Genomic DNA, 13,852 nt, shown 5'->3' with positions numbered 1-13,852 from the left:
AGGACAAATGCTTAGTCATGTGTAGACAGTATACATAAAATAAAAATGTTTTAGTTTATTAAAGGTCATTAAAAAAAAACGGAAAAAAACGGATCGCCAAAAGGATAAGCCAAAGACTGCTATATAAAAAAATCTACTCTGCAGGTGGTGATAGATAAATCTAAACAAGATGTTTTTAATTAATATTAAACTATAACTTTTGTAATGAGATAAGAACATCTCTAAAGGAAAAATATACAGTAAGTTGAAGACGCTTGTGAAAATTCAGCAGTAAGAGGAATAGTGAGACTACTCTGGCAGATTCTCTTTAAATTTTAGGAATAATGTAGGCCTATTCAATAGAATTTCGTCATTGCTTCACATGCTATAAGGTAAAGTGAGTATTACAATAAAATGTCAACTACTGAATGAAAATAACAGGGACAGTGTGTTATGAACAATGTGGCTGGTAACCAGAGAGAGGACGATGGTGATTAGTAGTCAGAAATAAAATGCATAAGACTGAAGTGAGAGTGTAAATTTACTAAGGTGTTATTTACAAATAAGTGGTTCACAGAGTTTAGTAAGAGTGCTTAATCAAGCAATACTTGTTTTTAAAAAATACTTGGTACAACATTTTTGTGTAAATTCATCCATGCACATCCATTTCAAGCACAATCTGTCTTCAATCACACACAAAAAGTCCATAAAAGAAAAAGGTTCAAAATTGTACTTCCACAGTTAACAGAGCAGAGTCGCAGTGTTTCTGATTTAAAGTTCTGATGCACTGCAGCAAAGATTAGTGCGAAAACATTATCACAGGTGTCCAAGGTAAGTCCCTCAAAACACAATTCCTATTGCTGCACTGACCCAACAGGAAAGGCTTATTCAGAGTACAAAACGAGTTCTGTAGAGCATATAAGCAGAACCTTTTATTCATATCTAAGAGCAGCTTTCCTAATCCAAACAGTCTCCTTAAAACATACTTAAAAACGGCAACACTGGTTTTAGATAAGTACAAAAGGGGAACTTTTACCAACAGTACAAAATACAGTGTCATTATGTGTCAACCACTAGGATTTGATAAGTCACATTGGAGTAAACACATAAATTTATTCAGCAAATATTTCACTTCCGTTTGTGAAATGTAAGATTCCCACACATCTTAATGTTTCAGCTCTATATAGTAATATAAACAAATTAAACATTTGAGTAAACCACTATAATAAAAGTCATTCTAGACCGATAAAATCTTTCAAGCTCTCTTTTTCACCTATATCACATTAATGTTCATTTTCATTTATATTTCTTTTAAAAGGAAAAGCTCTTTAAGGCTTATGGATTGCTTCCCAAAGTCTACCGTTTAAAATGGCTCATGGTCATTCTTACAAAAATGGGTATCACTTTAGGAAAGCGAGAAAACTGCTTGAGAAGAGTGCAGATTCAAAGTTATGGCCTCATGAACTGCTGTCAGAACTACAACAGATCTTTAAACCATCTGAAGGCCATCTAAAAGGGTGTGAGGACTTTAGATGCTTCTTTACAAGCGGAATTCAGCACTAATTCTTGGTACCTAGTCTTAATGGTTGGAACAGATGTGTATCACTCAGGTAAGTGCCATGTCTCTTATTGTGCTTATTGTGCTATTGTCATCTGACTATTTTCCAGCGCTGCATCTTCATCACTAGTAAGCGTCTAAGGCATTGGTCTCAAATTCAGTTCCTGGAGGATCACAGCTCTGTACAGTTTAGCTCCAGCCATAATCAAACACACCTGTCCCAGCTAATCAAGGTCTTCAGGAACATTAGAAACATCCAAGCAGGTGTAAGTTGGAGCTAAACTCGGCAGAGCTCTGGCCCTCAAGGAATTGATTTTGAGACCACTGATCTAAAGTATAGCCAAGATGGTGCCATAACCAGTCCTGGACAGCATGTGAGTTACTTGACGTTAAACACCATGAGGGGCCTCTCTTCACGCTTTTGCCAGGGGCTCTTCTTATTCTCTCCATCATCATCCTTGTCGTCGGCTTCATTGTCGTCATCAGGACTGGTGACAGAGTCTCTGTGGACCTCGCTGGCACTACTTCGGGTGCTGTTGTCCCGACTGCGACCTTTACGAGGGAATGTCCCTCCTCTGGATTCAGAGGTCTCATCAAGCAGTGGCGCCGTGGAGTTCTCCTCAGGTGAGTAGATGGCTGAATGGCTCTCGCTGCTCGAGTCTGGTGTTTCGATAACCGGAAGCTTGGAATAAATTTTTCCATGAGCTTTTCTTTCACCTCCCTCCTTCGCTTTGCCCTCCTCTTTCACTTTCCGGTGAGTAGATCTCGCTGAATTCATGGGGAGTGCTTCAGAACGGTGGTCCTGTGCTAGACTGCTGGGGCCCACGGGTGCACGCAGGGCTTCATTGCTTAGCTCAATGTAGGAGTGTCTAACAAGAGAGTTTGAACGGCCGTCAAGGGAAACGAACCAGGCACGAGGGTGTGGCTTTACTCCAAGCTCCAGAAGCTTCTTCTCTGTCATTGCTTGCAGCTCTCCATTCATTTGCGCAATGGTGGAGTCATTGAAAAGGACAGGAATACGAACTGGGGCAGTGGACTGTTCAGATCCCCAGTTCTCCTCTGAAGGTCCCTCTGCTTTCTGGCTAGACTCTTCCTCTTCATTTTCTTGTCTGGCCTGCTGCTGCTGTTGTTGCTTTTGGTGCTGAGTTTGTTGCCGTGGCAGCGTCATGCTAACCTGGATGCCCTCCATATCATGCTGCAGTTGTTGCTGCCTTTCCATTGCCTGTTCCACAGCTGATAGGTCAGAGGACATATGCATATAATGAGCAGGGATGACCAACGTGGGCACCATGCTATGGTACATGCTCTCCTTCATCTGCTCCATGGAGTGACAGAAGATCAGCTGGCCAGGCTGGGTGTTAACGGAACTGGGTCGACTGAGGTGATCCCCTGCTGATGCATAATACTCTGGGGGCTTGCTATCCCGACTGTGATCCTTATAGTGGCCAGTAAATGGTGGCAAAAGTGGAGGTGGAGACGGTGGGTCTGATGAATAGCCCTGGTTGTCTTTAGCATTGTGTTGATGATATCTACGTTCATCAGAGTCCTCCGCAGAGCTGTAACCTTTGCTATAGTCATCCTGCAGGAGCGGGTCACGGGTTCCTGTGTTTGAAGAGCGAGTGGTCTTTAAAGGAAGCACTCTCCTCGCTTTGTGTCTACGCTCATCCTGGAGTTCCGCTGTCTCTGGTTGAGGCCATGCCTGAAAAAGTCCTCTCTAGAGCTGTGAAGATCACGGTTGGAGGAAAGGTCAGATTTTATGCCGTCATGCTCGGCAGCTGAGGAAGCTGTTTCCATGTGTCCACCACTGATGAGATTTAAGTGGGAAGTGGATGTCCCCTGGTCTCTCTTTGAGCTTTCCAGAGTGGATGAAAGGTACATTTTACGGCGATGCTGCCTAGGTTTTAGACACCGCCTCCTGAAATAAAAATATCTTTTGTTAGATATATATGCCAAATTTACATATAAAGTTAAAGAAAACATTTTCTACTTGTTGACATAACTACTACAGTTTCGCTAAAATAACAACAAATTCAAATATAGTTTATTGTATTGCTCATTTAGCTCATGGAAGTGATCTTTAGCTCATGTGCTTGCCTATACAAAAGTCTTGCCATGACATGGGTTTTACAACTTGCTAAGGCCAAGCCTACAAGGATAAGCTAATAATCACTTTTTCAGGCACACACAGGGCAATGATACCTGCAGTAGTACAGCAACAAACACAGCAGAATAAGCACTAGCAGGGCCATGGCACCCAGAATCGCTAGCAGGAAAATAGTGTGATAGGTAGTGATGTCCCTTAGTCCAGAGGTGTTCAGGCCTGCTCCTTTAAGACAGAAATAAGTATTTTTGTTTTATCTACCCATCTCTTAAGCATTAAAAATAAACCAAATAAACCAGGCAGATTAAAATTAAGTAAGTGATGTTATTGCAAGATTAATATAGATAATAAACAACATTTTAAATTATTTTGATTCTGAAACCATTCTGTGTAATTTAATGGTTATTGATGATAAAAAATGTAAAAACTTCAACCGCTAGTCTCACCTGAGGTTGAGGGAAATGCTGCAAGCCAGTATCCTAAATTTGGAGCCACAAAACTCCATGTCATCTGAGTGCCTTCTTTTTTAATGTATCCAGCACCACTTCTGACCCACAGACCTGCAGCAAACCAGGACTTTATTACAAAATGAGCAGACAGTGATAAATGCAATGAATTCTTGCTTCAGCTTACAGAAAAAGCTCAATTAAATGTGAATGGGCAGTGCGCCAGGGACAGATTAGACCCAAACTGTGCCAAATCACACATTCAATAGCTTTTCTTCATTAAAATGTAATTTTAGGTCTAGGATCAGTCTAGGTTACCATTCAATATTCAATATCACACAGATAATGTAATATGGTGCACCAAAGCAGGACAGTAAGGGGCACAAATTTTGAATCAAGCCCTAAGGCCAAACAAAAGAGCACAGAGAGTTAATATGTTCTGACAGGGTGAACTCTGACAAATACGATTTCAAATGTCTCCCTCCACTAAAGATGAAATGCTCTCTCTGTGCTGGACTACACAAACTGGAGCATACAAAATGAACTTGTTACTATAAATAAATAGTATTTTACTGTATATAAAATCCCAAATAACACTAAACTGTTTTTACTAGAATCTGATGTTTTTTTATATTACCTTTTTAAATACTGCAATTTAGAATTGCATAGTTTGCAGCTTTGTACACCTTAAGCTCCACAGTAGAATCATAAGTACCAGCTACCTACAGCACAAAACTGCACAAGACCAACCCAGGCAGCTGCATGTAATGTGTAATTACGCACACTAGAAGGTGCTATATGTTCAGCTCAGCAGGGAGACCTGCTCTCCAAAGCAGGGGGCTTTCCCAATATAGTAAACCCCTCCTAGTACCATGTGTATAAGCATCGGCTGTCTCTGTATGGGCTGTTCTGTCTGTGATCTGTCTCCAAAGCAAACAGGGTCTTAGTAGCCACATGGCAAATTTCTGTGACACAATGAATGTTTTCATAATCTGAACACAGTGGGGTATTCAGGCCCCACCCTTTTTTTTAGATAAAACAGACGGCTGGGACTGAGTAGTCGGTGACATCATATATATTTATGCTGTGTTAGTAAAGACTCAGAGAGTGACTCAGGACTCTTAGCGGCTGCATTCTCACAGCACAGCTATCTCCACATTCATGTTTCTACAGTCTACAGAGCAAAGTCAGAGACAATACAGACTTTTGTAGTTTTCATCCATGTGCATCTATCACATGGTCAACCTCCACTCAGGAATACAGGCCCCTGTTTTCCCGAGCTGACTATTCTGTGAAACACAGTTCCCTCTGACAACCCACACACTCTGAATATTCAGGGTTTTCTTTCTCTAAAGCTATCCAGCATTCTCTATCTAGATAGACGTATAATCCCGGTAACTGGTAGACACTGTTTGAGCAGCTTCAAGTATTAAGCTATAATATCCTCAAAAACCTTCTTGCTTTGGCTCTAAAACAAGCTCTTGCTTGCCTTATTACTTGTGTCAAAATTATTCTAATAAATGTCTCTCTTAGTTTAAAAGAGGACTGTGCAAATTATATAATCAGAATTGGGTTTGTTTGTAGAAATCAAAATATACATAATAATTAGGATTAAAGTGATATCCTATGACTTACATATTGAATTGCAAAATACTATATTTGTATCAATATCTGAACTATATCAAACAGAAAGTCCTGTAGGGGGCAATACACTGACAAAATATATCAAATCAAACGCTTCAAAAATAGGATACTGTTTAATAAAACAAACAGTACACAACAACTTCTTTAATGGCCATCTGTCAGAAAATTTTACAGTAGCAAACCAGCGAGTCTGTTTACATTCCCTGACCAATACTGCAATGGGTGGGTAAAAAGGGGAGTTGGGATTAGGTTGCTACAGACTAAGCTGCTTAGGTTAAAATCATTTGAGATTTCTCTTTGGAGCTAAGAGAGGCTAAATGATTCTTTAACCACACTTTAGGAGAGATCCTAACAAGAAGCCCAGACATTGGGTTGAAGAGTTGCAAAAAAGTACAGAGATGTACTTGATAACCTGCAATGACGTGCAACTATATAAAGAGTAATCCATGGAAAAATAAGACTTGAATGTAAAGCCAGAAAGTGTGCCGATACCCTCTTTTAGTTCTATTGATTTTTCCACCAGAGCTGTTCTGTTTATTAAGCTGGCATCATGAAGGATCTAGGGAATTCTGTAAAGCTTGCCAGGCACTAAATCACATCCTGTTTTGGGAGCTATGTCATGACAGGGACAATGTCTGGAGATGATTTTTGCTTTATGAATTGGCAGGCCATTATCTCTTCAATGTGAGAAGACCTAACAGCTTTCTTTGATTTGCACTGCACACTCTCTTCACCTGCTGTCACTTTATTTGAACCTGCTTGAATGGCTCTCAGCTAGATTCTCTCAGTTAGAAATTTCTATATTTTTTTCCACCTTCTCTCTGGCCTTCGCTCTGCTTCTTGTACACTTAAGGATTGGACACCCCTGACTGACTGTATATGGTACTGGGCTGCTTTAGAATCTGGATCAGTAAAAGTCTGAATAAAACAGTCAACAGTCATCCAAATGGGTGTTTGTGACCAACCTCTATTTGTGTACTGTTATTTAGGTTTACCCAACATTTTGTTAAAAGCTGTTTACCTGTCCTGTCTTCGAACCTCCATACTGGGACACTGGTGGCAGTCTTGAGAGGTGAATCAGAAGGAAGGGGGATGGAGATGTGGATGGGTTCTGATACTTGGACCTCAGTGCCGTTGGGCCCAGTGAGCTGAGCACACATTGCAGCTAGAGCAGTTAGCTCCATCCAGCTACTGTTGGATCCTTAATAATCAGAAATAGCAAAAATGGATTAACCTATATGGGGTCTCTTTTAGTGCAGTATTTTATGAAATGATGGATGATTAATAAGACGGGGGAAATAGTAATGTTAGATTCATGAGTAACTCCATTAAAGGTGTTCAGATAAACTTACCTGTCGAGTTGTTCTCCAAGGCAAGGGGGTAAGGAAAGCCCCCAAGCTCATACTGACTGCGGGAAGAGGTGAGCATTGCAGAGAGGGTGATTTGGGAGGTGTTTAGGGGTGGACGAATGGCTCTTCTCTGTAGCTGTACCCACGGCTGTCTCCGGGATCCTAGGAAACAGGGATTTATAAAAAGACTTTAAAAATTTACAGGTACAGTGAATATGGATAAATCAGTTGTAAGGAATTTATGGTTTATGACAAAGAATGAAGTCATAACTATTTCCCAAATTGGACTACAATGTCTGTCCTGTATGACTGTTGTTATGAACAAGAACCAGCAATTGCTTTGCAAACCTAATAATGAGCTACCCTGGGGTTTGTTGTTTCCATGTGTTTAACTTGTGAATGCAGTTTTATAGGATTCTGTCAACAACCACTTCCTTTAACCAATGTTTCTATAATGAGCATTAGGGTGATTCAGTCTTTCTCTGCTGTAGCTGCTTTACTCTCTTCTCTTGCCGACAGAGAGAGAATTTTATCTGAAATATGTGAGGCAGGGCTAATAATTCTAAGAAACTGCTAAAAATATCTCCAGATTCCTAGTTTTCCAGAATGAAGGTAAGGTAAGTTTTAAAAATTTTACAAGTAGAATACAGAGCTCAGAATCCACACTGCAGTAATCCCTTCCCCTCCTCCACTTGGCTTGCGAGAGGCAAATAGGAATAAGAGAGTAAGAAGGCCTAAAAATATAAGCGTGTATCTCTCACTGTAGGCTGTCTGCTCCGATTAGTGCTGGGTTAGCTGGTCACTGATCAGCCCAGACATCCAGGATAACGTGGCAGTGCTTGGGGACCAATGAAAGCAGGCAGGCTGTGACACTCCCTCCTGTATGCCAGTTATTCATTTATTTACTTGCCATATCCAGTTCCTGATGGGAGGATAAACTAATACATTCCAAATCATCCACAGGAATCTCTAAAATTAAAACAGATACCATTTGCCTAACCTCCTTTTGAGCAACAGAAACAAACATAAATACCAGCATTTAAGACAAGCATGAGATTCAATTAGGGCTATAAAAAGCCAGGCTAATGTGATAGCCTACTCACTGACTAATATCTTTAAGTTTCTGGCTCTTAGCCTAATTGCATACGGTGGCACTAGCAGTGATTTGCATCTTACATGATGACAAGTAGGGCTGCAACAGTGTCACAGCCAACAGAGCTTGCAATTCCTCTAGGATTGCACAAGGATTGGGCTGCAGATGGATGATCCCCTGTAAACCTGACACTGAAAACTATGATTATGCAGTAAAAGAACGGAACAGTCTAGTTGGGACTGGTGCTTCGCCAACTGGCAAGCCTCATAAGGAGCTTGGGCATTTTGAATTGCATAGAGAATCCCCTTCATGTGCAGAATCATGTGGTTGGCGCGCCAAAGGGGCCGCCTTCTATCAGAGAGATGCTCAGTGATAAACATCACAAATGTCAACTGGCTTCATGAATAGCATAAATATAACTGCGTATAAAAACACATCACCTTAAAATTTACAGACTACAATTTAACATAACAATTAAATATTACATTTCTTATCCCCAAACTTTCCTTTATTCTCTTTTAGTTGGGCTACATGGCCTACTTTGAAATGCTACCAACATCGCCAATATTAGTTAAGCAAAGCCCCAAACCTTTCTGGTTCAAAGGGGAGTGTTCACTGACACATATCATTCTAAAGTCAGACAGAGAGCTAGATTGAGAAAATGAAAATCCCTGAGGGAGTCAGCTCACCAAAGAGACCACTCATGAAAAAAAATCACTAAAGTGCACTTCCCTCATAGGCACCAGCCAATTTATCACCATTTTCATGACAAAGCCATAGATGTTAGTAGTATCAGTGGGCCTTTTGTACAGAGGGCTGTTGAATGCTGTAGATTAGTATTGCTGACCTTGAGGTCAAGCAGTCCGAGGAAGACAATCAGTTAATGCTGAGTGCCTGTTATCCACTCTGATATAGATACATTCAATTGTGGGAATGGTCAGCTTGGGGTTAGAGTTAAATGAATCTGTTTACAAATAATTATTAATATCAATGAGATTTATTAATTAGATGAATGATACATTTTTGTGAATGTGTCTGCTAAATAATTTAAGTAAGATAACTGTTACACAATATTACATTTTACCTCAGGCTAGTTAATCTTTATTATATTATTATCATATTATATTATATTATACATTTTATATACATTTGCAAGTATCTCATTCTCACTAGATTTTAATAGATTTTGTCACACAGTTGTTAATATAATTTTAACTGTCTGCATGTATATTTTTGATACATATTATTACTGTGACCAATATTGTAATAAAAGACTCCTATAAAATTAGATTTTGGTCACACCTCCCACCCCATATGGCAGCAGTCAGTTCATCCAAACAGGCACTTCTTATGTAACCTTTATCCGGTACTGGAGATTAGCTATCTATCAAAATGATTGGTGCACTTTCTGAGCATGTAGCAGTCACACTGGAAAACCACATTAAGTCACAGTAATTACCAACATCTGAATGATGTCAATTTTCAATGAAGATCACCTGCAGACTGCCATTTTGTCAATGGTTTGATTTGCAGCAGTAAGAATGACTCAATAGCTATCTGTATCTCAATAGGCCCTGTGCCTGGAAGCTGTTCGTGCAAGCAGGTCTCAGGAGATTTACATTCAACTCACACTCCCTTGATTCCCACCAGTTTATTCGCAGGAAAACACTTCCCTCCTCTTTCACCCTGCCTCTTTCTAGTCAAGGGAGCCGTTTCTCATCTCTCTCTTCACTGCACATGCTCTCAGTTACAGATGTGCTTGAGCTCTGTTGGGAGAGGAAGACATAATGCCCCTCTTGGCCAGAGAATGGAAAAAGAGAGGATGTTGGATGACTGATTTATGCATAGTTTTAAGGTAGATTTAACTAGAGATAGGGCTAACATAATAAATTGTTCTTTTGGTTTTGTAAAATGGTTGTAGCTATAGTAAATATTGACAAGTGTATCAAAAATTGCTGTTCAGTTACACAAAGCACAGCAATGACACACAACAATGCTTTTTCAAACATTCGCTTTCTGCATTTATATTTGCATGCTTCTAAACAAACCCTGAAGCCCAAATCAATAGAGTGACTTCTTTTCAGGCTGGCATGCTGTGAACACAAAAATCCTCCCACGCTTTGGCTCAGAGTTTAGGCTGTTTCTGTCTGTACATTCGCTTGACTCACAAAATGCGCTCCCGAAAACCATAACTCGACTCTGCAAACAAACACTCTGAAGTTGGATTAAGGCACTTTTGTATTGTACATGAGTTCTCTCGATAGAGGAGACTTCAACAAGATCTTTATAAAAGTGGTCAGCAGCAAACCTCAATGATAGACTAGCAGATCTTAGATCAGGTTTTACATGACACGTTCCTCCCACGAAACAGACAGAAATGCAACACTTTAATAATAACCCCTCCTGTTACAAAATGCACATTCTACTGCCTCTGCCAAAGTTGCCATGGTAATGGGTTTTGAGGCATGAAAAAAAATGTGCTAGTGTGAGTCTTGATATCCCTCTACTTCTTTCAGTAAGCATCATTTTGCACTCTGAGGGTGGATGGTGCAATAACCTAAACCAATGGATGCACAAACATACCTATTTATCTAATTTCATATATTAATATAGATCATTTCATGTCTATCAACAAAACATAATCTATTCCAAAAATATATAAAAAAACTTTATCTGCAATGTTATACTTAAACTTCTGCTCTAGTAAGAGTAATATTTAAAAATAGTATTTCTAGTATTTAAAACTGTAGAATAATATTTCCTAGCTTTAGAAACATAGCTGTAGCCTTGATGCTTAAAAATTGTAAAGCAATGTTAGATTTAAAATTTCTCAGCACTAATCATCAGATATTAAACCAGTATACTGCAATTACCGAGACTGATTTAAGTTACTATTAAAAATACTCATATTTAGTTTTTAGTCTATGAAATTAAGCTGAAAGAAAACATAAATTTTAGACCAAATAAATAAAACTAAATTAAAAATAAATTACAAATATTATTAAATTGTGTAATATTATATAAATACAACAGAAACAGTTTCAGAGTTGTGTGACTTTTCAATATAGTTGTTTATAGACAAACTTCAAATTTGTAAAAACTACTTAAATGTCCTAATTTAACAAAGGCCCAGTCCTGGCTTAATCTTATCCCTTTCCGAGAAACAGTTCCATACAATTTAATTTATCGTCTCTAACGTTTAAAATTAGATGAAAAGATTTAAAGGAATAAATAAAGCCACTTTTCACTCGCAATTTTCATGTATTCAGTTTCAGCATTACTCAAGCCTGGTACAGTAATGTACAATTACTCAAGGACTTTACATCCTTATTAAAATGTCTAAATCAGTCAGGGGCCTTTTGCTGTGCTGGGCCCAACAAGTTGCCCATTTATCTCAGGAACAGCTTGGAGACACTGATGGCATTCTAGAGCGAGAGCCTCTTACTAAATGTGTAGAGGGGAACAAAGAGCAAGCTGTTGGCTTGGCGGCAGAAGTGGGATTGTGAGGACACATCATTTTATTGCATGTAACTATAATCACTGAGCAATCAGGGATCCACACACACACCGCTGCATGCGGAGAGATTAAGCTCATTAAATTGATAAGGATCATGCAGAAAGAGCTGCGTCAGGATGCCTACACTCACAGAAAAGAGCGAGGGTATGCAGGGCTTTAACAGTCAAGTTTGCATGATGCACATTACATCATACTTAATAGTCCATCAGGTAAAATCACTTCCCACCCAGAAAGCATTCAAATAAAAGTCACTTTCCCACAACCATAATTTGAGCCATAACACTCTCTATTAAACACTCTTAATGACATTTATTGCGCATGCAACGTGGTGAAACAGCTAGAAGGCACTGCATCCAGTCTCAGTTATATTGCGTCTGCTTATTGGCAGCTCGAGATACGACTATGGCGTTATCCTGATTATTAAACGACCAACTCAGCAGTTTCACACATCTGCACATGTAACCACCGCAGGATGTGTGTGAATCAATAAAGCTGCATTCAGATCTCAGATTCCAAGCTAACCATGTGGAACACAGCTTGGCCGAGCCTCCACAGAGTATCAGTAAGCCCGTATTAAAGATAGACATAAAGCGTCAGTGAAACCTACTCAAACATTGTGGTACTTATATGGGTATCGTAGGTATGAGCTCAGACTGTGATGTTCTGATCCCTTTCTCTCCCCGGTAATTCCCTTTCCCCTTTTCATAGCACTATAAATAAAAAAGATTAGGAGCGGTAAGAGTTGAGACTATTTAAGGCTACGGTTAAAGGAACATTTATCATTTACACAACCTTATGTTGTTCTAAACCTTCTGTGAATCACAACAGAAATTTTGCAGAACTCTGGCATCCACTGAAAAAAAAAATCTCTTCTTGTATTTTCCACAGAATAACGTAAATATCTTAATGGAACTTGACCTTTATTTATTACCTTTGATTTGTGGCACAAAAGAAAAGGGAAAAAACTACTATTGCTACAAATATTCACTTGCTACTTATTATTGGTTTTGTGGTCCAGGTTCACAAATGCTGACAGAACTCTAATGGGTGACTTGTCCTTAAAACAGAAAAGAACTCACCTGGAGAACCCAACAGTAGCTGCACCACATCGTCATACAGCAGGAGAGTGGCTGGTCTCTGGGAAGCAAGTACAGGCTTACTATGGAGGCATACACTGAAACACAAGTGAGAGAGAAACAAAAACAAAGGCATTAAATATTAAAAATAAATCATTTTTTATTCACAGGGATGCGTTTAATAGTATTAATAGACAGTAAACACATTTATAATATTATAAACATTTAATATAAATAAATGCTGTTCTTTTGAACTTTCCATTTATCTTCTTATTTGTCGGCTTACAGCAGTGGTTCCCAACCCTGGCACAGGAGTACCTTAACTCTGCACATTTTATATTTTTCCCTTTTCAAAAATGTATGTTTTTCAGTCGATCAGATCTGGGCTGTAACCACCATATTGAAGCCCATTATTTGAAATTCTTGCACCGATCTACTGCCCTCCACTACAGTGCTATTTTTTAGGATGACAAAAGTTTACATTTTCATCCTGGTTTGCCTCAGAGGGCTAACAGAGCTCATCACTGTCAAAATGGCATAGCATCATTTGTATGCTATTGTTCTTCCTTGTCCATTTAGATCAGTAAACCGTCCAGCCTCTTTCATTTTCAGGGATCCTTGACCCTGGAGAATTCAAGGCTTTAGTTTTTTTTCCTTTGTAGGTAATATACAGTAGTTAATCAGATGTAGCTGCTAACAGGTATGAGACATGATTCAGCACGCGAGAAACCTGTGATCTTGCTTAAAACAAGTCTTTAATAACAGTCAAACATCACCAGAACATCATCTCCTTTTAACCTTGTGGATCTCTGTTTTGGACAATATTGTTTATTGAGAGTTACGAGCATTAACTAAATTTCTTTCACATAAATCTTTTTTAGTTGTACATTTTCTTGCACTAAATCCACAGCACCAACAACATCTAAATGTACCTCACTCTCCAGTGCTCCTCTATGGCCAGGAGGACATATGCTGGCAGCGTTCCAGAAGACCGTTGCAAGCTGAGAGCAGAAATCCTCTGTGTCCATTTCCCATCTGCTATGGCACATTGAAATGTCCCCCCTGCCTACCCACACCTCATGTTTTCCA

At 39.3% G+C, this 13,852-nt stretch overlaps 1 protein-coding gene and 1 pseudogene across 1 annotated transcript; one reads left to right on the top strand and one right to left on the bottom strand.

The window, feature by feature from the left end:
* Positions 1–13,852, top strand: part of LOC122337841 — a 131,022-nt pseudogene that overhangs the window by 96,637 nt on the left and 20,533 nt on the right.
* LOC122341346 (protein FAM171A2-like) lies at positions 508–13,791 on the bottom strand. The gene is given in 9 exon segments (XM_043234696.1): positions 508–3,175; positions 3,178–3,452; positions 3,737–3,863; positions 4,085–4,198; positions 6,750–6,929; positions 7,081–7,239; positions 12,767–12,861; positions 13,562–13,572; positions 13,696–13,791. Coding segments are annotated over 9 exon segments (2,316 nt in total). The 3' UTR covers positions 508–1,916.

The sequence above is a fragment of the Puntigrus tetrazona genome, chromosome 3, assembly GCF_018831695.1.
Source record: "Puntigrus tetrazona isolate hp1 chromosome 3, ASM1883169v1, whole genome shotgun sequence".
Lineage (NCBI taxonomy): Eukaryota > Metazoa > Chordata > Actinopteri > Cypriniformes > Cyprinidae > Puntigrus > Puntigrus tetrazona.
Note: the sequence above shows the minus strand (reverse complement) of the source record. Positions and strands in the feature narration are given on the sequence as shown.